The following is a 25,370-nucleotide window of genomic DNA, read 5'->3' as shown; positions in this document are numbered from 1 at the left end:
CCACGCCTTAGCGAGGCCAATCTCTAACCCACACAGGCCCAAAGTTGTCTAATGTGCGCAGGCGCTCTGCTGTGAGCCCGCCTCCTTCTCTGCCCTGCGCTTGCGCTCTTGCTCTCTCAGAGTTCTTCTCCGGCTCTTTGTACGTCACTTCCTGTTTGTGGCGCGAGAGGGCGGTATTTCCGTCCAGAGGGTGGGAGGGGGCGGTAAGCGGGGGCTGGGGGGAGGGGGCGGGGGGGCCGCGCCGCGCGAGCCGTTGGGCCTGGCTCGGAGAAGGCGTCGCCGCCGCCGCTGCGGGCGCCGTAGCCACTGCCGGGAAACACAAGGAACGGGAACCAGCGCAGCGTGGCGATGGGCGGGGGTAGAGCCCCGCCGGAGAGGCTGGGCGGCTGCCGGTGACAGGTGAGTGCGCCAGCGCGTGTCCCCGAGCGCCCTCCCCCCGCGATGGTCGCGTCCGGGCCCCCCGCGGTGCCGCGATGGGCTGTACCACCCGTGCCCGCCGGGGGGACCGCGGCCCTCGAGCCCCCCCTTCCGGAGCTGAGTGGGGGTGGCCGAGCGGGGGCGGTGGGACCAGCCGCCGGGGGCCGGGGGAGGTGGCGGCGGGCCGTACCACTGAGGCGGCGAGGGGAGCGCTGCGAGTGTGCGGGACAGGGAGCGCAGGCCCCAGCGTGCGCGGGCCGGGGGCTGGACCCGTGGGGCGCGGCGGGCAGATCGAGCCTGGCGTGCGCGGGCTAAACTCTCGAGGGGGCGCGCCGCATCAAGTGTAGAGGGGTGTACCTTTTTGGCGCTGTGGAAGCCGTTGCTGTGCTGTATTTACAGGGGTGGGGGTTCTTGGGAGCATGCTTCCCGAAGTGTGGCTGGGTAGTATCACCACGGCGTTGGGGGAGCCCTGCTTAGAACGTAGGGGAGCCCAAATCAGAGGAGGACTGTGATGTCTGTGATCTTTAAGGGACTGGGACGGGGCGGGACAGGCCCTAGTGGATTTTAGGGGCGTATTTTGGGAGGACTGTGATTCCGATTGGTGAGAAGGGGTTTCTGTTTCTTGTATTTGACGTGTGTGGGGTTGGGGGTTTACACTGAGCTCAGCCTTTATTGAACTTCTTAACGACTTTGGAGGGAACGTCATGGTTCCTGGGGTGCTTTGGACCACGGAGGTGCTGCTCTGGATTCCATTACCCTCTCAGATTTTTCACCAGGCAGTAACAGTTCTTTCCTTCCATAGGGGAGGGAGGAAAGCTGCGTTGGAAGTCACTGAAGTTGTCTGAGCTTTAGGCTCCACATTCGGAAGAGGAAGAGGGATTAGGCTTGGATTTGAGGAGCCGTGCCCCTGGACCAGCTTGTTAAAACTTGGGAGGAAGGAGTGTTTGGGGGAACACCTCTTCCCCCCGGGAAAGCTTTCTGGGGGCATCTTGATCTTAGGATTGTGAGGACTTCTTCTCATTTGGAGACCTCTTGGGCTCAGCAAGATGCCTGGGCTGGAGTAACTAGGGCCTCCAGTGGGCTGCTTTTCAACGTCATCCACTCCTACTTTTCCAGAGAAGCAGGAGTTCACTCGTGGGCTGACCTTGGTTGGCAGTGGATGTGAAGGGTCCGGGAACCAACGCAGACCATTACATGCTCCTCTGTCGCTGGCCACGAAGCTGTTTGTGTCTCCCGGTTACCAGATCAGTCACACATCATGTTTACACTTCCCACCAAGGCAGTCACAGTTGGCCTTGCAGTGAGGCCGGGAGCTGTTTTCCCAGCTGTTCCTCTTTGCATAGGCCAAGGGGACTTGGAGGGGGGTGCCCCTGGCCCAGCCTGGCCCAAGGAGGAAGGCTGCTCTGAAGGGCTTCGGACAGTCGATCCCCCGTGGATCTGGTGTCTTATTGTGGTCTGTGGACTGGTGCTGGGAGCAGCCAGCCCCAGAGGTCTGTGGCCAGTGTCCCTGCTCCCTAGGCCAGATCATGACCTTGGCTTGCCCTGTAGCCTTTGCTCTGGGTCTGGAGTTCCCGGAGGACTGGCTGCAGTCCCTGATTGACCCAGCAGACCTGGGCTGGTGATGTGGTCGGAGGGGGCAGACGGTTGCCCCTAGTCCGCAGCAGTGATTTCCAAGCTGACTGGCTTCCGTGCCTTGTGGTTCTGGGGAGAAAGGTCCCACAGTCTGTGAGGCAGTAGGGGCTCTGTATAATTTTTCTCCACTAGGGTTTTGTTCCGCTGGTCCTCTCCTTCTGCCACCTTTTAGAGGCTTTGCCTGATGGGGCTAACAGCGGCAGTGAAAACAGTAATCACGAAATTGATGGCTGACAGTAACTGAATGCATTCTGTGGGCCACACACTGTTTGGAATGCTTCTTAGAGATAAACTTGCTGAATACTTGAATTCTAGAGCGGTAGGCGCTGTTGTTATGCTTTCCCTTTTAGATGAGAAAACAGCAGCTCAGAGAGGCAAATCATTTCCAGAGCTAGTGGATGCCCAGTGTTTATAGCATTCACCCCATGCCAGGCGTGTGACAGGGCTTTTGCACATGTGACCTCACTTAAGTCTCAAAACGTACCTGTGGTTAGGCCTATTTGGTGGAGAGCTACAAGCTAGTTAGAAGTGTGATACCATTTTACAGATGAGGAATCATTTCACTCACTGTGAAGTGTAAAGATTTCCCTGAGGTCTCATAGCTGAAGTGGTAGAGGTGTGATGTGAGCCCTTGGCCCACCTTGGCCTCAGATCCTCTTGTCAAGGAGAAACTGGAGCAGTGGCTTTTGTCTATGAGCATATACTCTGCCCAGCCCTGTGCTTCGGGTTTTATATGGTATTTGTGTCCTTTTTTTGCAGTCTGAAATTGAAGTTCAGAGGAAGAATTGCCTTCCCCCAGGTCTTATCAGACCCTATGGGCGCCAGGGTGGGATTTGAACCCAGGTCACTGAGCCCCTAGTGCCATGCATTCCTTGCTCACCAGGTTCCAGGCTGGGTGAAAGGAAGGAAAGACATAGGATAGAGTCACCTCTGTCCTCTGTCCTCCACCTATACAGGTGACTATCCTATGTCTTTCCTTCCTCTCACCCCTGAGTCTCAGGCTGCCCTGAGCACCTCTGCCTGCAGCCAGTCCAGCAGTTCTTGGTCCCTCCTCAGAGTGGAGCCAGGGCATCCTTTAACGCTGGGCAGGTGTGTGCTGGGAGAAGAAGACAGCAAGAGAGCCATGCGGGAGGTGACACAGCTACCAGGGACCTGCGTTGGCTAGCGGCAGGATGGAGAAGTGGGTTCTAGCTCTGTGGCCTCAGACCACACTGTTCACTCCCATGCATTGGTCTCAGAAGGACACCCACCTTGGGCTGTTGTGAGGATTAAATGAATTAATCCACGAGAAGCTCCGAGAACGGTGCCTGGCACTGTGTAAGTCTTGGTTGGCAGTCATGATTGTGTTATGGAACTGAGGCATCCAGCCTCCCCCACCCCCTACTTTTGGTCCCCTTGAGCATTCCAGGATCCAGCTCCCCAGCCTGGCCCAGCTAGGATCCAGAACTTCGATGTTCTGGTTTCCAGCCTCTGTAAAGAGCTGCATGGAAGCGAGTGAGAGCACAGGGTTCAAATCCAGCCCTGCCACTCCATGGTTGTGTGATCTTGAGCAGGCTTCCCAATCATTCTGAGCTCCTTTCATCATCGGTGTCATGGGGAGGATGATAATTCCCACCTGATAGGATTATTGTGAAGGTTGAGTGGATTAATTTGTGGGAAGCATTCATAACTATGCTGGCATACAGTAAGCCTACCTGAAACGTCTCCTCACTGAGAAGAGTGCCCGACACATGGTGAGCCGTTGGTATATCTTAGCAATTGTAATTCTTAGTATTTCTGCCAGGACTTTGAAGGCCCTTGCCAGTTCACAGAACCGTGTCAGAGAGCACTAGGAGGAAATCAGGGCTGAAATTAGCATCTCAGTTTTCCAGATGCAGAAACAGAGGTTGGAGGAGACATGCAATCAAGACAGAACTGACAAGGGCAGCTCCTGGGCTCACTCCACTTCTACACAGTGGCTTTGCAGCCCTGAACCCCTGCAAGGTAGACACATTTGAGTCTTTTCAGAGGTCAGGCTTTGCTTTTTTTTCTTTTTTCTTTTGAGACAGGGCCTCACTCTGTCACCCAGGCTGGCGTGCAGTGGTGTGATCACAGCTCACTGCAGGCTTGACTTCCTAGGCTTAAGTGATCCTTCCACCTCATACTCTTGAGTAGCTGGGACTACAGGTGCATGCCACCATGCCCAGTTAATTTTTAAATTTTTTTGTGGAAACGGGGGTCTTGCTGTGTTGCTCAGGCTAGTCTTGAACTCCTGGGCTCAAGTGATCCTCCTGCCTCAGTCTCCTGAGTAGCTGGGACTATAGGTGCATGCCACTGCCCCTGTCCACCACAGCTCGCAGTTCCAGGAGTGGCAGGAAGGCTGGGCTTGGGCAGGAGAGCAGCAGAAGTGCCTGCAGGGGTTGGCAGGGGCTGTGCTGCACTGGCCTGTGGGCCTGGGTGAGAGGCGAGGATGGATCCTAAGGGTATTGTGGAGCCGAGGAAAAGGTTTCACTCACCCACCACCATTTACTGAGCGCCTCCTGTGTGCCAGCGTTGCATCAGTACTGGAAATACAGCGGTGTGCTTGTCAAAGTCCCTATCCTTGTGGGGCTGAGGGAGGCCAACCCGAAACAAGTGAATAAGCAAGGAGCCGGTTAGAAGGGGAGGTGCTAGGCAGCGAATTCAAACCGGGTGACAGACTGGGCACTTTAGATGCATGCGGCTGCGCGGAGGGCCTCTAAGCTGATCCCAGTTTGGCAAGGTGAGGCAGTCATGTGGGATGGGAGGAGAAGGAACAGCCCTCCAGGTGGAGGGAACTATAGTGCAAAGGTCTGAAGGGAGGACAGAGCTTGGTGAGGTGCAGGGACAAACCTCACGGAGGCCTGTGTGGCTTGGCAGAGCGAGGGAGCAGGGAGGAGATGAGTCCAGGGGCTGCGGGGCAGGCAGGGCCCTGTCACTGGGAGCCTTGTGGACTGTCTGTGAAGGAGTTTGAAATTTCAGCAGGAACAGCCTGGTCAGATTTAGGGTGTTAGTAGGTGACACAGGAGAGGGTCACAGGCTCCTGCCTGGGGGGGTGGGTAGATTTAACTGAGCGGAGCAGGGCATTTCACAGGCCTCCCACTTCCCCTCGGATAGCATCACTGCCTTACAGCCAGCAAAGGCCCGAGGGTTGCCTCCCTCTCCTGTGGTTTTCACACCGTGTTCCCCAGAGCCCGTGGCTGTTACTTTTAGGGAAAGAGGAGGGGAGGCTCGTTGGGCTGATTTCTCTGCCCTTCCCTCCCCAACCCAACCAGCCGGACTAATACTGAATAGCAACGCAGAGCAGCAGTCACACCTGATACAGACAGCACCCGCTGACCCTGCGTCCACGCTACGGTGGGCCTGCAGGCCTGCGCCATTCCCGGTGCTCCTCTGGAATTGGAAAGAGCAGGTCTTGTGACTGGCGCCCAGCACCCAGGTCTCTGGCGGGCCTCAGGTGTGGTTGATATTACGAAGGCAAAATAAATGAGGGCCAGGTTGAGAGTGTGGGCATGTTTCTCCACTGTAGCTGGGTGATCAGGGAGGACCTCCCTGAGGAGGTGACGTGTGGGCAGGGACTGGAGTGCCGTGAGAGAGCCATGGGAGTATCTTGGGGAAGACATGTTAGACCCGGGAGGAAGCTTCTCTGATTCCCGCCTTACAGCAGTGAGAACTGAAGCCTGGAGAGCCTCTGCAGCTTGTGCTGGGTCCCCCAGCCAGGAAGTGTTGGGGACAGGTTATGAATCTGGGCCTCCAGAGATTCCTGCAGCACAGCTCAGTAGCCCCTGGTGAGTGTGACTTCTGATCCCACCCATGGGCTCACCCCTAAGGCTTAGTGCAGGAGCAGACGCCCTGGCGTTTGTTTTTTTTTGAGGTGTGTTCCCGGGTATCTTCCTAGAAGGAGCACAGCCTCTCAGAACAAATCTCTAGGGTCCCCAGAAACCCCCTGGGATGGGTTGGGATGGAAAGGAGTGTCTTTCAGACTTAAGCTCCGAGCCCCTGGAGGACCCAGGGACACCCCTCCCCGGGCCTCTCTTCAGCTTCCCAGAGCTCTCCGCGGAAGGCCCTCAACCACAGGCCTCCGGGCCGCACGGTGGGGTGGTTCCATGGCAGGCTCTTCTGGATAGCCAGCCAAGCAGCGAGAGGCCCAACTGGGGGAGACAGCCTGGGAGCAGGACCAGGAGGGAGGGAGCGAGTGTGGGAGGGGTGCTGGGTGGGAGCTCAGCCTGGCCCCCTTGGGGCAAGACCCACTGCCAACTCGGCACCCACAGCAGGGCCCGGGTGCTCTGAGTGTGCCGAGTAAGGGACGGCAAGCCAGGCCGGCCAAGAGGAGACTGCATGTCAGAGGTCCCCGCAGGAGTTTCTTCAGCCCAGCCGTCCTGCCGGAGAAGCTCGTTCGCAGATGTTGTTTCTAAGGGTGAGGCCAGAAACCCAAGCCTTCCTTGGTTTGCCACTTCGTGGGCCCTTTCTGAACGGGCTGGGGCAGTTCCTGCTCCCCGGTTCTCCTCTCCAGCCTGGCTTTGAGTTCTTCATGGTCTGGTGGGTCATTGGTGTACCGTTACCCAGCTGGGGCTGCTGAGTGGCCTGGTCCCAGGGGCAGCTGACATGGGTGAGAACCCTGCTCCTGGCACCCCTCTTGGTGGCCGTGGAACCCTGGGGCCTTATTTCATCTCCCTAAGGTGCAGTTTGCCCAGCTGTGAACGGGAACCTTCCTGCTGAGTGGGGTGGTGGGGAGGATGTAGGGAGCTGCTGTGTTGGAAAGCACGAGCCTCCTGAGGAGGTGTGGGATGAATTTGGGCTGATGCTGCTTCTGGTGATTGCCAGACAGGACTGAAGGCACCTGAGAGTACAGAAGGGGCTCTGCGGGGCAGTGGGCACGGGCTTGTTGTTGGTCCTTGGGAGAGAGTGGTGGGGCCTGTTAGCTGATGGGAGGGCTCCAGACAGGAGTATGAATCACTCCCACCGCTGCACTCCTGCCCAGCCAGACACTGTGTATGAGCTCTACAGACCTGCACAGCAGCCTGGGAGGTGGGCAGTGTTAGCACCCCCATCTTGTAAATAGGAAACAGGCCCAGGGAGCCACATAGAATGTTGGGGTCATTCTCGTGAGTAGTTTTCTCCTCTGTGTGCTGGGCACTGCTGCAGAGCTTGAGGTGTCTGCTCTTACTCCTCTTCACCACAGCCTGGCAGCTTGCTGTCACGATTGTCCCTGTTTTACTGGGGAGGAAACAGGCATGGAGAGGTTGTTGGATTTGCCCAAAGTCCAATAGGCATGACGGTTGAACCCTGCTCTGTCAGCGAAGCTGCCTTTTGAAGAATGCCTCATCTCCTTGTCCTGCCTGCTGTGACTGGAGTTGTCGCTGTTGTCATCAGGATTTCTTTCCTGCTTTCTCTTCTCCTAGACAGACCTGGCACAAAGTAGGCCTCAGTCATCTAGAAATGACTCCATTCCATGCCTGCTCGGGAGGTGGGGTGTGGCTGCTGCTCTCCACCCCCAATACCATGGCCTTGGCCCCTCCTTTTCCCAGAGCCCAGGGGGAAGGGATGAGGATGGGAGGCACCCTGTCCCCGCTGCCCTGGGGGTCTGATTGCTGAACAGCCTCAGGAGCCAGCCCTTGGCTGTTCTTGGTCATTAGTGTATTCCATCCATCACCAAATATTGATTGAATAACTACTGTGTGCCACGTGTAGTTCTGGATGCGATCAGAGGTGGCAGAGAGGTTGTGTTGGCCTGTGAGTGCTTGGTGTGGCTGAAGGAGGGGACAGAGATCTAGCTGGATCTAGAGTGGAGAGAGGTTTGGGAAGGCTGCTGAGGAGCCCCTGTGATGTGAGAGCCCGAGGAGGTGGGCTGGACAGGGGTGCAGCCAGGTAAAGGCCGCAAGGGGTGGTGGAACAGCAGGCCCATGTGGTTGGAGCCGGGGGAGTGGGTGAAGGGGAGAGAGCAGGGTGGCAGGGCTCAGGGCCTAGGCTGTGGTGTGGAGCCAAGGCTTTATCCCCAAAGAGGAAGGACACAGGTGGGTGGGGAGGGACCTGTGTGGGAGAGAGCTGGCTGGATTCAGGTGGCAGCCAGGGATGGAGAAAGCAGACCATATTCTGCTTTGGAGACAGGGTCCCCTAGAGCCCAGCTTCTCATACTGGTGTCCGAAGGCCTTGGGGGTTGGGAGGAGGTGTCTTCAGGGCGTTGACTCTTTTTAGCTGTGTGTTTTCATTTAGATGATATTTTCAAAAAGTTAATAGGGGTATGTTGGAAATTATCGGGATAATTCCTTTAGAACCAAGTAGTGACAGCAGTAACCTTAGCTGCCACTCCATGGCTCTGACAGGCTCAGGATGGCCCCTCACTTCAGAGTCCTTTATGTAATTGCTACCCGTTTTTCAAGCACTGGCCTTGTCCCCAGCTGTATGTGAAGCCATCTCATTGGGTCCCCAGGACAACCCATGGTTATCAGAAAAATTATCTTTTTAAATTTTTCATTATTTTTTTGAGACAGGGTCTGGCTGTGTCACCCAGGCTGGAGTGCAGTGGCACCATCATGGCTAATTGCAGCCTTGACCTCACGGGCTCAAGTGATCCTCCCACTTCAGCCTCCTGAGTAGCTGGGACCATAGGCACGCACCATCACACCTGGCTAATTAAAAAAAAAATTTTTTTTTAAATAGAGATGGGAATCTCCCTATTTTGCTCAGGCTGATCTTGAACTTTTGGGCTCAAGTGATTCACCTGCCTCAGCCTCCCAAAGTGCTGGGATTACAGGCGAGAATCACTGCACCTGGCCTACAAAACTTATCTTTTGAGATAACATAAACACGTGCTTGGGCAGATTGTTAAGATTCCATTCTACAGGCCAGGCACAGTGGTTCACACCTGTAATCCCAGTACTTTGGGAGGCCGGGGGCGGGAGGGTGGATCACGAGGTCAGGAGTTCAAGACCAGCCTGGCAAGATGGTGAAACCCCATCTCTACTAAAAATACAAAAATTAACCAGGCATGGTGGTGGGTAATTTTTATCCCAGCTACTCGGGAGGCTGAGGCAGGAGAATCACTTGCACCTGGGAAGCAGAGATTGCAATGAGTCAAGATCTGGCCACTGCACTCCAGCCTGGCAACAGAGCGAAACTCTGTCTCAAAAAAAATAAAAAAGAAGATTCCATTTTACAGATGCGGAAGCTGAGGTTCAGAGAACCTGTGTAGTGTGGAAGTGGTAGAGTCAGGATTTGAGTTGGCTAGAGGTGTGAGTTTGGGCCTGAGTCCTGTTCCAGTTCCCCAGGTAAGGCGTTGGGATGCGGGAGAGATGGGGTATAGCATGGGAGCTTCTAGCCGGGCTGGGATGATCTGGCTCCTCTTGGGCCTGTGAGAGTCACACTCCCGCCTCCTGCCTTTAGGCTCCTGGTGCTTAAGCTTAATTAGCAGGGATTCTGCACTCCAGAATGGTAGCTACTAGCCATGTATGGACTTTTTTTTTTTTGAGACGGAATCTTATTCTGTCACCTAGGCTGGAGGGTGGTGGTGCGATCTTGGCTCACTGCAACCTCTGCCTCCCGGGTTCAAGCAATTCTCTGCCTCAGCCTCCCGAGTAGCTGGGATTACAGGTGTCCACCACCACGCCTGGCTAATTTTTGTATTTTTAGTAGAGACAGGGTTTCATCATCTTGGCCAGGCTGTTCTTGAACTCCTGACCTCATGATCCACCCACCTCAGCCTCCCAAAGTGCTGTGATTACAGGCATGAGCCATCATGCCCGGCCTCACATATGGCTTTTTAAGTTTTAATTAATTACAATTAAATAAAAGTAAAAAGTCAGTTCTTTAGTTGCACTGGCCATCGTTCAAACGTTTAGTAACCACGTTTCCGTCGTTACGGAAAGGTCTGTGGGCTAGTTCTGCTCTGGTTGCGGCCCCTGTCCTGCACCCACTCGCTGTGACTGTGTGCATGTGACTCTCTCCCTGGGCCTCAGTTTTCCCATGTGAGGAATGGGGATAGTAACACAGGCTGGCTCTGAAGATGAACATTAATCCATGCCTGGTGCTTTGTGAGCACTCACTGAGTATTAGCCTTGATGCAGACCCACCGGTTTCTCCTTCTGCCACTGGGCCCTGTCCCGGAGCTCCCAGGGAGGTGGTGGCGATGCAGAGCGACGTGGGTCAGGGACGCCCCATGCAGTCCGACTGGAGGGCTCCCGCGCATGTGTGCACATCAGGGACGGTAAGGGAGGGCTGGCCGGGATGTAGGAGGAGGTGACACAAGATGGGAGGTGGCCCTGTCTCTTGGGAGCAAAGGCAGAGGGAGGTGGAGGCCACTAAGGGCTTGGAGGACAGGGGTCCGGGCTCCTTGGCTGTGTCCCTGCTGTCTCTCGCTGTAGGTATTCACCGAATCTCTCCCATTCTCGGTTTTCTCATCTGCTGCATACGGGTCCTCATGGTTCTCAACTGAGGCCTGTGGCGAGCCCATCAGGCCGGTGCCCAGGGCTTATTCTGAGGACAGCTCCTGGAGAGGAAGGCTGTCTCCCTAAGGACTCCTGCCCCACCCTGGGTGCAAGGGGTTCCACCTGCTGCCCCTCCCCCACTCCCCAGCTCTCCTCAGGCTGAGAGTTCCCCTCTCACTCCAAATAAGAGCCACAGTGCTGACAGTGGCCCCCAAGGCCCTGCCCAGCGGTCCCCAGCTTCCTCTCTAGCTACATCTCCCAGCCCTCCCCTTCACCAGCTCCTGTGGGTGCCTCAGCCCTGCTCCTCCCCTGCCTGCCTGCCTGCCTGCCTGCAGTGTTCCTCCTCAGGTCTTCCCCTGGCGCTCTCACCTGCTTCCGGTTCTGCTCAGACTGCACAGCCTCAGTGCGCCGTTCTGTCACCATCCTGTTTTAAATCGGAAACCCCTGTTCCCTTTCCCTGCACTGAATCTTCCGAGTGCTCCTTTTCTCCATGGCATTTGTCAGCTTTGGCTATCCTAATTTGTTTATATGTTTATTTTTTATTTTGCTGCCTGTTCCGTCATCCCCCCGGCTCCCCAATGGCAGGGAGTTCTGTTTTGGTCACTGCTGAATCCCTGGTGACCCGAGCAGTGATGACGCAGGGTTGGTGTGATATCTGTGGAATGAATGAATGCAGGACTTTTTGTTTTACCTTCACTTAGCACAAATGCTGTGGTTCTGTTCACCACTCCTGCCTTGAAATAATGAAAGCTATGGGCCCATCCCTGTGCTGAGTGGAACTGGGGACACAATGGGGGCTAGGACAGACTGTGTCCCTGCCTTGTGGAACTCACAGTCCAGTGGGAGAGGCGACATTACCCACATAGTCATGCAGGTGACAGAGGCAAGTGCTGTGAGGGGAAGGGAAGGCTGAGCTCTGAGGGTCAGCTGCTGGTGGGAGGTCAGGGAAGGCCTCCCTGAGGAAGATGGGTGAACAGAGTGCCAGGCAGGGGGTACAGCAGGTGCAAAGGTCCTGGGATGTGAGAGCGGGGAGTCTTCCTGGGGCCAGGAGAAGGGGAGATTGTGTGTTGGAGCGAGCAGACGAATGAGGCTGGAGAGCAGGCGGGGCCAAGGCAGATGGCCCCTGGCAGCCTCCGTAGGGGCCTTGGACATGATCCATGGGCCCTGGGGAGAGGTCCTGAGCAGGGGAGGGACAGGGTCAGAACTGCCTGGAGGATCCTGCTGGTCGCAGCGTGGAACTCTCAGGATGTGTGCAGCCCGTGGCCAGGCAGAATAGAATATTTGACATGATTTCTGTGGGTGCTCTAAGGCCCTGGGTGGTGTGAGGGGGAAGGTGTGTTGGGGGGGTGGCAGGGAGGAGAAGGAATCTGCTCTGTGCTTATTCTTGTCCCTGTTTCTTTTGCAGCCTGCCCACGGCTTCAACCTGCCTCCAGTCCCACCTGCTCCAAGCAGACAGATGGGGCGAGTATGGGGAGTGTGGGGAGCGTGTTTAAAAGAAAAAAGAAAAAAAAAGTCTTCTTTTTTTGAGGTACCCAGACCTTTTCAGGAAAAAAAAAAAAAGTCTCTTCCGTGCCACCTTCTCACCAAGGAGGTAGAATAGGTAAAAAATTCACCTGTTCAGAAACATACAGTATAGAAAGTGAAGTTTCCCGTGTCTCCACCCATCAGAGGAAATAATGATTTTTTTTTTTTTTTTTTTTTTTGAGACGGAGTCTTGCTCTGTTCCCCAGGCTGGAGTGTAGTGGCGCAGTCTCTGCTTACTCCAACGTCTGCCTCCTGGGTTCAAGCAATTCTCCTGCCTCAGCCTCCTGAGTAGCAGGAATTACAGGCATCCGCCACCACACCCGACTAATTTTTGTATTTTTAGTAGAGACAGAGTTTCACCATATTGGCCAGGCTGGTCTCAACCTCCTGACCTTGTGATTTGCCCGCCTCGGCCTCCCGAAGTGCTGGGATTACAGGCATGAGCCACCGCGCCCAGCCAATGATGATATAATATTTGATACGTGTTTAGCAGTTGCCCTTTCTGGCTCTTTTGGGAGGACTTTATGTGGATTAACTCACTGAACCCTCCCAATAGCCTTAGAGGTATGTGTGGTTATTATTTCTGATATACAGATGAGAAAACAGAGGTGAAGAAAGGGAACGTGACTTGGTGACTTGCCCAGGGTCCCACAGCAGGTGACACAGCCAGGGCTGAAACGCTGGCATTTGGTTCCTGAGGCTGCCTTGACTCCTGTACCCACTCTCCTGCCTCTGTTAGTGTGGGGTATTTCCTTCGGATTTCTTTTTTCTGTGCGTGTGAGATTTAAACACATACCTCCTCATGCCCTGAAGTCTAAGACAGTGTGTCCTATAAGGTCCATTATTGATCATACAACTGCTTTTCTGAAAAGAATGCAATAGGTGAGTTTTATCCATGGATTGCGAGGTACATGCCAATCTCAGTGACGTCAGCATGTGAAACAATACACATATTGTAGAATTGAGGTGACAGGACATGTGCGTGTGTGTCTCAGAAAAGGCATCCCACCTGAGTTCTGTTGTGCCGTGAGCCTTCGTTAGCGAATGCTGATGGCCTTAGTGTCGGCACAGCGGGGCTGGTTTCTGTGTTTCCGTGCTCAGGATGGCTTGTTGTGTTGCGTGGCCAGACCCTCTTCACGCGCTGGGTGCTGTGCTGAGCCCTTCCCTGTGTGAGCCTGTGATGAAAGCCCTGCTGTCTGTCCTTGCAGGGACAGGAGGAAACAGAGGCTTGGGAGGCTAGAAAGTGGGCAAGAGAGGACCCCAGTCCAGGTCTGCCTGACTCTGAAGGCTGTGTGGCACGGTGTCGTGGGGGAGCCGGGCCGCCTGTACTTCCTGAGATCAGGTCATAGGACAAGTCATTTCACTTCTGTGCCTCAGTTTCCTCATTATCATAGAAACAGTAGGAATGTCTGCCTCAGAGGGTTGCTGTGAGGGTTATATTGGTATGTGCAAAGCACTCAGATGGGCCTGGCACGTGGTATGGGCTATGTGAGCCTTGCTCTTTTTAGTAGTCATGTTATTAACCAATATTATAGCACCGGACCCCTGTTGTGAGCTTTTAGGTTGTTGCCAGGTTTCCCTATTTCAGCAGTACATACTTAGGACAGCAGTCCTCAGCTGGTGGTGGTTTTGTACCCCAGGAGACATTTGGTGATGACTGAAGACACGTGTGATTGTCATAACCAGGGGAGGGAGTGCTGTTGGCTTTAGTGACTGGAGACCCAGGATGCTGCCAAACCTCTTGAGGGTGCAGAAGAGTCCCCACATCAGGGATTCTCTCTCCCCAAATGTCACTAGTGCTGAGGCTGAGAATTCCCACCTTAGAACCTTTGTGCCCTGGCACTGGCATTTTCTGCAGGAGAAATTCCTCCAAGCACGTGGACATTTTCCACTTTATCAATTTTACCAGAATGCCCTCACAAGACGCTGGGACCAGTTTGTAGAGTGGTGAATAACTTGTGGCAGATGAGGGAGCTGGTTCCCTCCTGTCTTGCCCCAGGTGCCTTTCTGCTGAGTTCGCATGAGCAGATGCCACCTGTTACACCACTAGTTCTTGTTGTCTTTGGCTTTTTTTGAATTTTTTTTTTTTTTTTTTTAAGACAGAGTCTGGCTTTGTCACCCAGGCTGAAGTGCAGTGGCACAATCTCAGCTCACTGCAACCTCTACCTCCCAGGCTGAAGTCAGCCTCCCATCTCAGCCTCCCAGGTACCTGAGACTACAGGTGCACACCGCCGCGCCTGACTACTTTTTATATTTTTATTTTTATTTTTTTGGCAGACACAGGGTTTCACCATGTTACTCAGGCTGGTCTCAAACTCCTGGGCTCAGGGGATCCTTTTGCCTTGGCCTCCCAAAGTGCTGGGATTACAGGTGTGAGCCACCATGCCCGACCAGTTTTTTTTTTTTTTTTAGTTTGTTTCTTTGTTTTTTGAGACGCAGTTTTGCTCTGTCTCCCAGGCTGGAGTGTGGTGATGCAGTCATAGCTCACTGCAGCCTCAACTTCCTGGGTTCAAGCAGTCCTCCTAGCTCAGCCTCCCAAGTAGCTGGGACTACAGTGTGCGCCACCACACCTGGGTAATTTTTGTAGAGATAAGGTCTTGCTATGTTACCCAGGCTGGTCTTGAACTCCTGGTCTCAAGAGATACTCTTGCTTCAGCCTTTAAAAGTTCTGGGATTCACACGTGAGCCACCACGTCCAGCTTCCTGTTGTCTTTGAATTTATCTCCTGAGCAAGTCTTCCTCTGAGCACTGTGGAAAGGCACAGATCTGAGTGCAGGCGACAGAGGCTCCTGAGGAGGTCGCTGCCACCTCCCCAGTGAGCCTCCGCAACACCAGGAAGGGAGCCCCACCCACCAGCTCCAGCTCCAAGAGACGCAGATCTCTGCCTCCCCACCTGCCTCCCTAGCCCGTCTGTGCTGTCTGGCATCAAAACCAGGTCAGTGAGAGGGGGCGAGAGAAAAAGGACTTAGTAAGTGGCAAGGAAAGGAATTGAGCTTATTTTGAGCCTGTTGTGGGCACAGGGCTTCACTCTGTACACGTTCATTCCACAGATACTTAAGTACCCACTCTGTGCCCAGCACTATACAAAGCTCTGGGGATCCAACTGTGACCAAGGCAGCCAAGGGTCCTGCCTTCGCTGTGCTGACGTTCCAGTGCGGGTGGTGGGCAGTTAGCGTAAACAAACACATACAGTAACATCGGTGGTGATGGGTGCTTGGGGAAAATGAAGGGTAAGGGTAAGGGGAGGTAGGGTGGGCGTGCTTTGCCTAGGGAGGTTAGGAAGGCTTCTCAAGAAAGGGATGTGAGCAGAGGCTGAAGAGAGTGGGGCGGGGCCCGAGTTTCCACCTGAGGGTGCAGTGTGTACAAGGCCCTGAGGTGGACTGTCCTGGTGTGTCCTGGCACTGCTGAAGTGAAGTGCCTTCAGAGAAGCGAAGGGGGATAGTGCAGGCTGCGTAGGGTCCTGGGGCTGCTTTTACGCTGCACGGCGGTGGGTTCGAGCAGAGGGAGGGGTAGGAGCTGACTCAAGTGGTCACAGGGCTCCAGACTGCAGGAGGGGCGTGGGCAGAGTGCTGTCTGACTTCTTTCATTCTGTAACGTTCTCTCACCCCTTCTCTGCTGTATTTAGCAACAGTTCAGTCCTTTTCGTTGCTGAGTAGTGTTCTACTGTGGATCTATGTGTTTGTTTATCCATTCTCTCGTGGGTGGACTCCCGGTCTGTTAACCAGTTTGGGGTTACTGTGAGTATTGCCGCTGTCAGCATTCTAGTACAAGTCTTTTGTACGTACACTAATTTCTTTGAGAGGAATTGCTAGGTCATGGGGTAGGCATATATTGAGCTTTAATTTTGACTGCTTAACAGTTTTCCACAGTGGTTGAACCATTTTGCAACTCCCACCAATAGTGAGTAAGGGTTCTGGTTCCTCTGCATCCTTGCCAGCACCTGGCCTTGTCAGTTTTTAAAATTCGAGCCATCCCAAGTAGGTGGTTGTAATTTGCATTTCCCTGTAACTAATGAGATTATGTGTGTTTCTTGGTTGTGTGGGTGTCCTCTCCTGTGAGGTGCTCTTGCTCTTTTTACCTTGCCTCCCAGGTGGCTTGCCTTTAGTCAGCAGCTGCAGCTCTGGGCCAGGCCCTCAGAAGAGTCATGCCCAGGCACCTTAGGAAGTAGTGAGTGGGGTGGGGCCGTGCAGGGACTCCCCTTGGCAGGGCGTGCTGCAGGGGTTCCACAGACAAGTCTCTGTCCCCCCGCCTGGTGTCCTCCGTCGGCAGCCCCCCAGTGAGCAGGCCATCTTCTTGGCTGCAGTGGCTGGTATTTCATCACCACAGGACTGCGTCACGAACACCTCAGATGAGGCGCCACCCTCAGTAGGAGGACAGGGAACGATCCAGGCGGGACGCAGGGGATCTTCAACTCCTCCGCCTGCTCTCCCTCCAGCTGTGCTGATTCCTTAGTTGCTGAGATGAGATTGTAAAAAGCAACTCTGTTGATCCCAGCAGCGGCCAGGGCCTCCACTGCTTCTCGGCTGGGAGACCCAAGGTAAACAGCTTCCCTTCTCTGAGCTTCTGTCCTCACCTGGGCATGGTCACCGACTGTCTGATGGGGTGTTGGGAACATTCAGGAGTGACTCCATGGGAGCACCGGCACCCTGCCCAAGGCCACGCAGCTGGCGGTGGCTCTCGGACTCTGGAACCCTGACCGCTCTTGGTCATGCCTGTCTGCCTTTGCTTCTCTCTGGAGTAACGGCAGCCGTGCGTTTGGCTGTTCACTGGGTACCACGCAGTAGGCCGAGTCCTGGGCCCACAGTGGGTGCTTTAGTGCTGCCAGTAGCCCCAGTGCTACTGCATCACGGGGGCCCTAAGAGTCAATGTCCGTGGGCTGCTGTGGGCCAGCGAGCGGGGAGATGGGACATGGAGCCCCGGTTCTATTCCCTCCACATCAGCCCTTCCTTTGGACTCTGAGTTCTCCCTCCCAGCGATGTGGGAAGTATTTTGAACTGAGCTTGCATCAGGGAAGGCGTGGTGTAGGTCCGTGTAGGGGATGGGCTTCTCTCAGTCCCAACCATAGCCCAGAAGGCCCTTGGTGTTCTCCCCTGTCCACCTCTCCCTGACTTTCCGCTCACCAGGCCCCCTCCTGCCTCAGGTCCTTGCATTTTGTGTTCCCCTGCTGAAATGCATTTCCTCATGTGTCTACACAGCTCACTCCCTCAGTTAACTCGGGCGTCTGCTCACAAGTCCCCCACACCAAGCTAACATCCTCTTCTTCCCACTCTCCAGCCTCCCCATCACCTGATGATTTGTGTCTCTGTGTATTTTTCTGCCCCTCCCACCAGACTGTGAGCCTCAGGAAGGCAGGGCTGTGTCTCAGTGACATTCTATTGCTGGTACCATCTGGAGCCTAGGACGCACCCCAGAAAAGATTGGTGTCGTGAAGAGAGTCTGGTAGTGTGTCCCTGGCTGTGTCTGTTCCCGGGGTGGGGATCCGTTGTGGGCATTTGGCCTCTTTCTTCCTTTGCTCATTAGATATCAGATGCTTTGCTGGTCCACTGCCTTAGCGTTTATGGGTTTTGGGAGGGTTGCTTCGAGGGTGCACAAAGCGCACACAGTGCAGCCTCTGAGGTGGGGAAGCCTTCCTGGAGGAGGCACTGGTTTAGCTGAGACCTCAAGGAAGAGGGAGAAGAATGCCCAGAAGGAGGCCCTGTCCCTGATGGAGGCCAGAGGGCAGTGCTTGAGTGACAGAAGCGTAACACGGAGAGTGGGGTGGGGCGGAGAGGTTGGAGAGGTCAATGTCATGGTCCTTAGCCTTTCCCGAGGGCTTTCTAGGTGCACGTCTCAGCTCATGCACCTGGAACGCAGGGCAGCAGAGGCCAGGTCCTGAAGGGTCTTGGATCCTCAGCTGAGGAGTTTGGCTGTTTTCCTCGTAACACCGGGGAGCCACAAAGGGTTTTGAGCAGGAGAAAGGTTCGGCGTTGAGGATCCCTCTAGCTGCTGAATGTGGGGTGAGTGGGAAGGGAGCAAGAGTGGAGCGTAGGAACTCGGGGAAGAGGTGGGGGCAGACCCGACTAGAGCCAGGCCGCCGGCAGGATGGGGAGAGGTGGTCATGTTAGAGGTTGACGCACAGAACAGTGAGAGATATAGAAATACATACATATTTATGTTTTTTGAGACAGGGTCTCATTCTGTCACCCAGGCTGGAGTGCAGTGGTGCGATCAAGGCTCACTGCAGCTTTGACCTCCCAGGCTCGAGTGATCCTCCTGCCTCAGCATCTCGAGTAGCTGACATTTCAGGTGCACACCGCCATGCCTGGCTAATTTTTTAATTTTTAATTTTTTTGTAGAAAAAATTACATAGACAGGTTCTCACTACGTTGCCCAGGCAGATCTCAAACTCCTGGGCTCAAGGGATTCTCCTGCCTTCCTCCCAAAGTGTTGGGATTATAGGCGTGAGCCACTGCCCAGCTGAGATGTGGGGATGTTGAGGATGGAGAGTCTGGCAGTCCTGTGTGTTGGGGTTGTGGGGTGCCGGGCATGTTGCTGGCGAGGGGAGCCCCTTATTGCTGCTCCCAGCCTCACATCATTGCCTTTGCAGCTTGGAGCTCGGAATGTGATTTCTCACCCTCCTGTTTACTTCCCTGTCATTGTCCATCTTGTCTTTCCTCCCGCTTCCTCCCACTTACCTCCCTTCCTTCTGCCTGGGGCCTGGGCAGCCTGCCACTGTCACATGCCAGGCAGTAGTGTGTCCGGCCCACCAGCTCCCCTGGGGCACGAGAGAAAGCTGATGCCCACGGTGTCCCTAGAGCCAGCTGCCACTTCTCTGGGGGCCACCGTAGCTCCCGACCTGCTGTCCGCAAATAACCCCAGGCTGGGAAAGGCAAAGGCGCCTTGGTCTCTGTGGACCCTGGCCAGGCCCCAGGCTCCAGGTAGGGGCCCAGCTGGCGCTGCCTTGCGCCCTCCTCCCCTCTGCTCCGGGAACCTGAGACGAAGCAGTGGCCTCGGCGTCCCTCAGTCTGTCGGTTGCTGGTCCCTGAGGACAGAAGTGGAGGTCTTGGGGTAGGGACCAGGGCCTTGGTCAAGCCCCCGGGACTGGCTTCTAGGCCCCAGACCGTGTATACGCAGTAGGTTGCTTTCTTGTTCAAGATCTTGGGCTGTCTGAGACCTGTCTTTACTCTATCATCTGACCGGGGGAGGGAGGCCGCTGAGGCTTGGGGAGTGGCGTGGGATGGCATTGGGGGACGGGAGTGTGCTTAGTTTGTTGAAGGTGGCAGGTTGGTGGCTTCCTGTTTTGGAAAGAAGGGAGGGGGAGGAGAGAGAGAGAAGAGTGCGTGTGTGTGTATGTGTGTGTGTGTGTGTGTGTGTAAGATGGGACAGGCAGATGCTGGTGGTTCTGTGTGCGCGTGTGTGCACGTGTGTGTGTGTGTGTGTGTGTGTGTGTAAGATGGGACAGGCAGATGCTGGTGGTTCTGTGTGTGTGTGTGTGTGTGTGTGTGTGTAAGATGGTGAGGGGACAGGCAGATGCTGGTGGTTCTGTGTGCGCATGTGTGCACGTGTGTGTGCGTGTGTGTAAGATGGTGAGGGGACAGGCAGATGCTGGTGGCTTTGCGCACTCCCTCAGGTGCCCTGGGCTGTCTGATTCATACTGGGTTACCTCAGTGTTGGGCCATAGGAGTGACACGGGGGACAGGGCACGGCTACCTCGATGCTTGCTCAGTCAGGAGTGACTGTGGGTGGAGGGGCCACCTCCCCCCAGCATGAGTGTCCTGAGTTCGGGGTCTGGCCTGCGCTTAGGCCAGGGAGCTCTGCTTCCCCAGATTGGGGTCTCTGGGGACATGGCCACATCTCTCTGCTCAGAATGGATCCCTGAGAGCAGGGCTCCACGCCACCCTTGCTGGCCTTACCCTTTGCCGAGTGGGCAGAGCAGCCAGAGGGCCTCAGAGCTCGGTGTCCTCAGGGAAGGGGCTGGTGTGGAATCCCCTCCCACCCTGACCAGCTCCTCTCTTGTCTTGCAGACTGTGCCCTGTCCACAGCGCCTCCTGCATGTCCTGCTGCCCTGAGCTGTCCCGAGCTAGGTGACAGCGTGCCACGCTGCCACCATGAACGAGGTGTCTGTCATCAAAGAAGGCTGGCTCCACAAGCGCGGTAAGAGGCCGCTTTTGCCCGCCAGATTGCTTCCTTCTCCCACGCTGGCTCCTCGTGGAAGCTGTGCCCCGAGAGGCAGAGGCAGAGGGTCTTACCAGCCTGAGGAGCCAGCATTCCGCAGCCCCAGACCCACAGCTGCTTATGCCCCTGTTTCATGGACTCCTTCAGCGGTCACCTGGGCAGGAGAGTGGGGATCTGCCTGTGCATGAGTGAGCTCATTCATAGCCCCATTTTATAGATGAAGAAACTGAGGGCCAGAGAGGGGAAGTCACATCACTGAAGTAACACAGTGAGGCAGTATTCAGCATTCATTCAGTTAGCAAGTATTCATTGACTGTGTGCTGTGCCAGGTAGCCCTGGGCTCCAGGACACAGTGGTCCTCTGATGGAGCTTACGTTCCAGTGAGGGTGGGGCAGACAGTAAATAAGTAGACATGGAATGTTGAGGTGGCGAGTGCTGGGGTGAAAAGTGGGAACTGTGAGTGAGGGCAGTGGGCTGGGGGCAGGGGGGCATGGAGAGGCTGCCCTGAGGAAAGGGCAGTGATCAGAGGCCTGGAGCCTGGAGGAGGTGAGGCACTGGCTGGGCAAGGGTGTCCCAGGGAGAGGGACAGCAAGGACGGAGGCTCCCAGGTGGGGATGTGCCTGGTGTTTTCTGGTAACAGCGTGGCTGGCGCAGTGTGAGCGAGGGCGAGCTGGGGGAGGCAAGCAGGGGAGCAACGCAGGGTCCAGCCATGTCGCGCCTGCAGGCCATGGAAAAGGACCTTGGCTTTGGCACTCCAGACAAGAGCAACCCTGTGATGTCGTGAGCCGATGCATGATCTAATCCATTTGTACTAGTGGGGAGCTGAGGTCCCCTTTTAGTGAAGTTAGGACAGGAAAGAGACCCTTTTTGACCCCAGGGCTGTTTGTCCCCAAGTGGCTGCCAAGCAAGACTGGGAGGCAGATGGGGAGAAGTGCCACGTGCTGAGAGACGACTTTGTCCCGGGCCAGCTTCCATGGGCCTCCCCCCTGGGAGGAAGGGCCCCAGGTGTGGGGGTGGCTGCCCTGTGAGCACTTGCATTCATTCAGCAAACACGAGCTGAGCAGCGCCTGTGGGCCAGGCACCGTTCTAGGTTCCGGGGTCCAGCAGTGAGCCAAACAGGCAAACAGCCCATCCTCGTGTTGGTGTCTTGGGCGCTGATGGGGAGGCAGACAGCTCACAGGCAGCCAAGCGTGTCACACGGTGGCGCGAGCCATGGAGGAAAAACAAGCAACGTGAGGATGGGAGGGCCTGAGGCAGACGGTGGCCAGAGGGGGCTTCGCTGAGAAGGGGGCATCTGAATAAAGGCCTGAAGGAAGTCGGGGAGTGAGCCTCACAGTTATGCCAGAGGCGACAGCCAGTGAGTCCTGAGTAAGTGATCTTGTTCAGAGAGGAGCAGGAGGCTGACGGCGCTGGCGCCACAGGCATCGGGAAGAGCCGTGCATCCTGCACTGTACCAGCCTGCAGACAGGGAGCAGCGATGAGGGATGGAGGCCCCTTCCTGGGAGCAGTCTCCGCACCTGACTGAGCAGAGGAGATTGGTTTCCTGCTGCTCTTTCTGGACAGAGATGGCTTTCAAGGTCCCTTGGCCTAGTCCCCCAGCCTGAGCCTGGAGTTTGGGGTTGTCGATGGAGCTTCCTGAGCCTTGGCAGCTATCAAGGTTCTAACCTTGGTTCGCTGCTTCCTCTTGGTGTAACTGTGGGCAAGCCATGTCACCTCACTGAGCCTTGGTTTCACATCCGTAAAGTGGGTTAACGAGCCAGACCTCTGATGTCATCAGCTCTACGAGGGTAGGCATTTTCATGGGGCTTCTTCACAGTGGTATCCCCAGCACGTCTAAAAATGGTGGGCATATAGTAGGCACTCAGTAAATGGTTGAATGAATGTTTGGCATGGTGAGTGGGTGGTATGCTAGTACACAGGGTCATGGGCTCCTGTCCCGTGGCCTGCGCGTGCGGAGGCTGTGGCTCACTAGGCTGGACTGTGAGAGCCTTGGGATGGGTGCGGAACTGTCGGAGGGGCAGGGGTTACTGATGGTATTACATGAGTCTTGGCCTCTCTTGGGTCTTGAGTGTCCCCATTCATGTTACAAGGGGCCAGATGACCCAGCCACAGGCCTGCTCTGTCATCTGGGATGGCCTAACTCTGACACACCTGTGTCAGGTTTGTACCCTACACACACGCATGTGCACACCTGCACTCTTTGGCCTTTTCAGTGCCCATGTTTCTGAGTAGCAGCTGGCAGAGGTGGGCAAGGTGAGGTGGGCCCTGGGGTGCCCGGCCTTGGGGTGATATATTCTATATTTAACTTTTTGAAGAAGGAGCTGCACCATTTTATATTCCCACCAGCAGTCCATGAGGGTGTCAGTTTATATCCTTGCCAACACTTGTTTTTTTTCATTACAGCCATCCTTGGGCATGTAAAGTTGTACCTCATTGTGTGTGTGTGTGTGTGTGTGTTTTTTCTTTTTTCGAGACAGAGTCTTGCTCTGTCTTCCAGGCTGGAGTGCAGTGGCGCGATCTCAGCTCACTGTAACCTCCGCCTCCTGGGTTCAAACAATTCTCAGGCCGCAGCCTCCCAAGCACTGGGACTATAGGTGTGCACCACCATGCCCGGCTAACTTTTGTATTTTCAGTAGAGATGGGATTTGACCATGTTGACCAGGCTGGTTGTGAACTGTTGGCCTCAAGTGATCTGCCTGCCTCGACCTCCCTAAGTGCTGGGATTACAGGTGTAAGCCACCCCGCCTAGCCTTCATTGTGATTTTGATTTATGTTTGCCGGATGACTAATGATGCTGAACATCTTTTCATCTCTCTGTTGACCATTTGTGTATCTTTGGAGGAATGTCTATTTGAGTCCTTTGCTCATTTTAAAATCAGGCTGTTTGTCTTTTTGTTGTTGGCATTGTAAGAGTTCTTTATGTTTTCTGGTTAATAGACCCTTATTAGATTTCCAGGTATTTCCACCCCTTCTGTAGGATATCTTTTTACTTTCCTGACAGTGTCCTTTCATGCACAAAGGTTTTTAATTTTGATGAGTTCACTATAAGTTTTTCTTTTGTTGCTTGTGCATTTGGTGTCATCTAAGAATTCATTGCCAAATTTAAAGTAATGAGATTTACTCATATGTATTCTTAGACCTTTTTTTGTAGTTTTAGCTCTTAGATTCAGGTCAATTCGTTTTGAGTTTATTTTTGTGTATGGTTTGTAGTAGGGGTCCAACTCCATTCTTCTGAATGTGGATATCCAGTTGCTTCAGTTTCTTCATCTGCAGAATAGGGATAAGATTGTGAGGATAGGCTACTCTGGGCACATTGCCTATGGGTCACTGTTCCCTGCTCCGCAAGGAACAGTATTTAAATTAACAAAAAATATTGTAAGGATATTTTTTCTTCTAGGTTCCTTTTCTTTCGTTTTGAAAAAATATAGTCTCTTTGTTGAAGAAACTATTCTTTTCCATTGAATGATCTTGGCACCTGTGTTGAAAATCAATTGAGTGTAGATATTTGGCTTTATTTTTTGGCTCTGAATTCTCTTCCATTGGTCTGTATGGCTGTCCTTATACTGCACTGTTTTGATTACTGTAGCTTTGTATAGTAAATTTGAAATTGGAAAGTATTTAACTTTATTCTTCTTTTTCAGTATTATTTTGGCTCTTTGAGGCCTTTTGAAATTCCATGTGAATGTGAGGATTGACTTTTCTATTTCTGAAAAAAGAAAAAGCCTGTTGGAATTTTGATAGGGTTGGCATTGAATCTGTATATTTCTTTGGGTAGTATTGCCATCTTAACAATATTGTCTTCTCATCCATGAACATAGCATATCTTTACATTTATGTAGATCTCTAATTTCTTTCTTTTTTTTTTTTTTTTGAGACAGAGTCTTGCTCTGTGCCCCAGGCTGGAGTGCAGTGGCGCGATCTCGGCTCACTGCAAGCTCCGCCCCCCCGGGTTCACGCCATTCTCCTGCCTCAGCCTCCCGAGTAGCTGGGACTACAGGCGCCCGCCACCTCGCCCGGCTAATTTTCTTGTAATTTTAGTAGAGACGGGGTTTCACCGTGTTAGCCAGGATGGTCTCGATCTCCTGACCTCGTGATCCGCCCATCTCTGTCTAATTTCTTTAAACAGTGTTTTGTAGTATACAAGCCCTTCACCACCTTGGTTAAGTATTTTTTTGGAGGCTTTTGTAAATTATTATTATTATTTTTTTAAGAGCTAGGGTCTTGCTCTGTCACCAGGTTGGACTGCAGTGGCACCATCATGGCTTGAGTTTCTTGGGCTCAGGTAGTTCTCCCATTTCAGCCTCCTGAGTAGCTGGGACTTCAGGCACACACCACCACTCCTGGCTAATTAAAAAAAAATTTTTGTGGAGACTGGATCTCACTATGTTGCCCAGGCTGGTCTCAGACTCCAGACTTAAGCCTGCCTCAACCTCCTAAAGTACTAGGATTTTATAGGTGGGAGCCACTGTGCTGGCCTTTAATAGCAATGTTTTTTTTTTTTTTTTTTTTTTTGAGACAGAGTCTCGCTCTGCCGCCCAGGCTGGAGTGCAGTGGCGTGATCTTGGCTCACTGCAAGCTCCGCCTCCCGGGTTCACGCCATTCTCCTGCCTCAGCCTCCCGAGTAGCTGGGACTACAGGCGCCCGCCACCTCGCCCGGCTAGTTTTTTTGTATTTTTTAGTAGAGACGGGGTTTCACTGTGTCAGCCAGGATGGTCTCGATCTCCTGACCTCGTGATCCGCCCGTCTCGGCCTCCCAAAGTGCTGGGATTACAGGCTTGAGCCACCACGCCCGGCCTTAATAGCAATGTTGAGGTAAAATTGATGCATTACATTATTCATCTATTTTAAAGTATACAGTTCAGTGGCTTTTAGTGTATTCAGAGTTGTGCATCCGTCACCATAGTCAGTTTGCTTTTGTTTTTGTTTTTGTTTTTTTTGAGACGGAGTTTCGCTCTTGTTGCCCAGGCTGGAGTGCAATGGTGCGATCTCAGCTCACTGCAACCTCCGCCTCCCGGGTTCAAGGAGTCTCTGCCTCAGACTCATAAGTAGCTGGAATTACAGGCATGTGCCACCATGCCTGGCTAATTTTGTATTTTTAGTAGAGACGGGGTTTCTCCATGTTCGTCAGGCTGGTCTTGAACTCCCGACCTCAGGTGATCCACCTGCCTCGGCCTCCCAAAGTGCTGGCATTACAGGCGTGAGACACCACGCCAGGCCCTACTT

The 25,370-nt window shown here is 54.1% G+C and overlaps 1 protein-coding gene across 50 annotated transcripts in view; it reads left to right on the top strand.

The window, feature by feature from the left end:
* The first annotated feature begins 240 nt into the window (after positions 1–240).
* Positions 241–25,370, top strand: part of AKT2 (AKT serine/threonine kinase 2) — a 50,853-nt gene continuing 25,723 nt past the window's right edge. For 4 of the 50 annotated variants that reach the window (XM_077976089.1, XM_077976098.1, XM_077976099.1 and 1 more), the window contains exons 1-2: positions 241–399; positions 19,997–20,126. In XM_077976089.1, the coding sequence (XP_077832215.1) occupies positions 20,081–20,126 (46 nt within the window). In that variant the 5' untranslated portion in view covers positions 241–399; positions 19,997–20,080. 50 annotated transcript variants of the gene reach the window in all.

This window comes from Macaca mulatta, chromosome 19, assembly GCF_049350105.2.
Source record: "Macaca mulatta isolate MMU2019108-1 chromosome 19, T2T-MMU8v2.0, whole genome shotgun sequence".
NCBI lineage: Eukaryota > Metazoa > Chordata > Mammalia > Primates > Cercopithecidae > Macaca > Macaca mulatta.
Note: the sequence above shows the minus strand (reverse complement) of the source record. Positions and strands in the feature narration are given on the sequence as shown.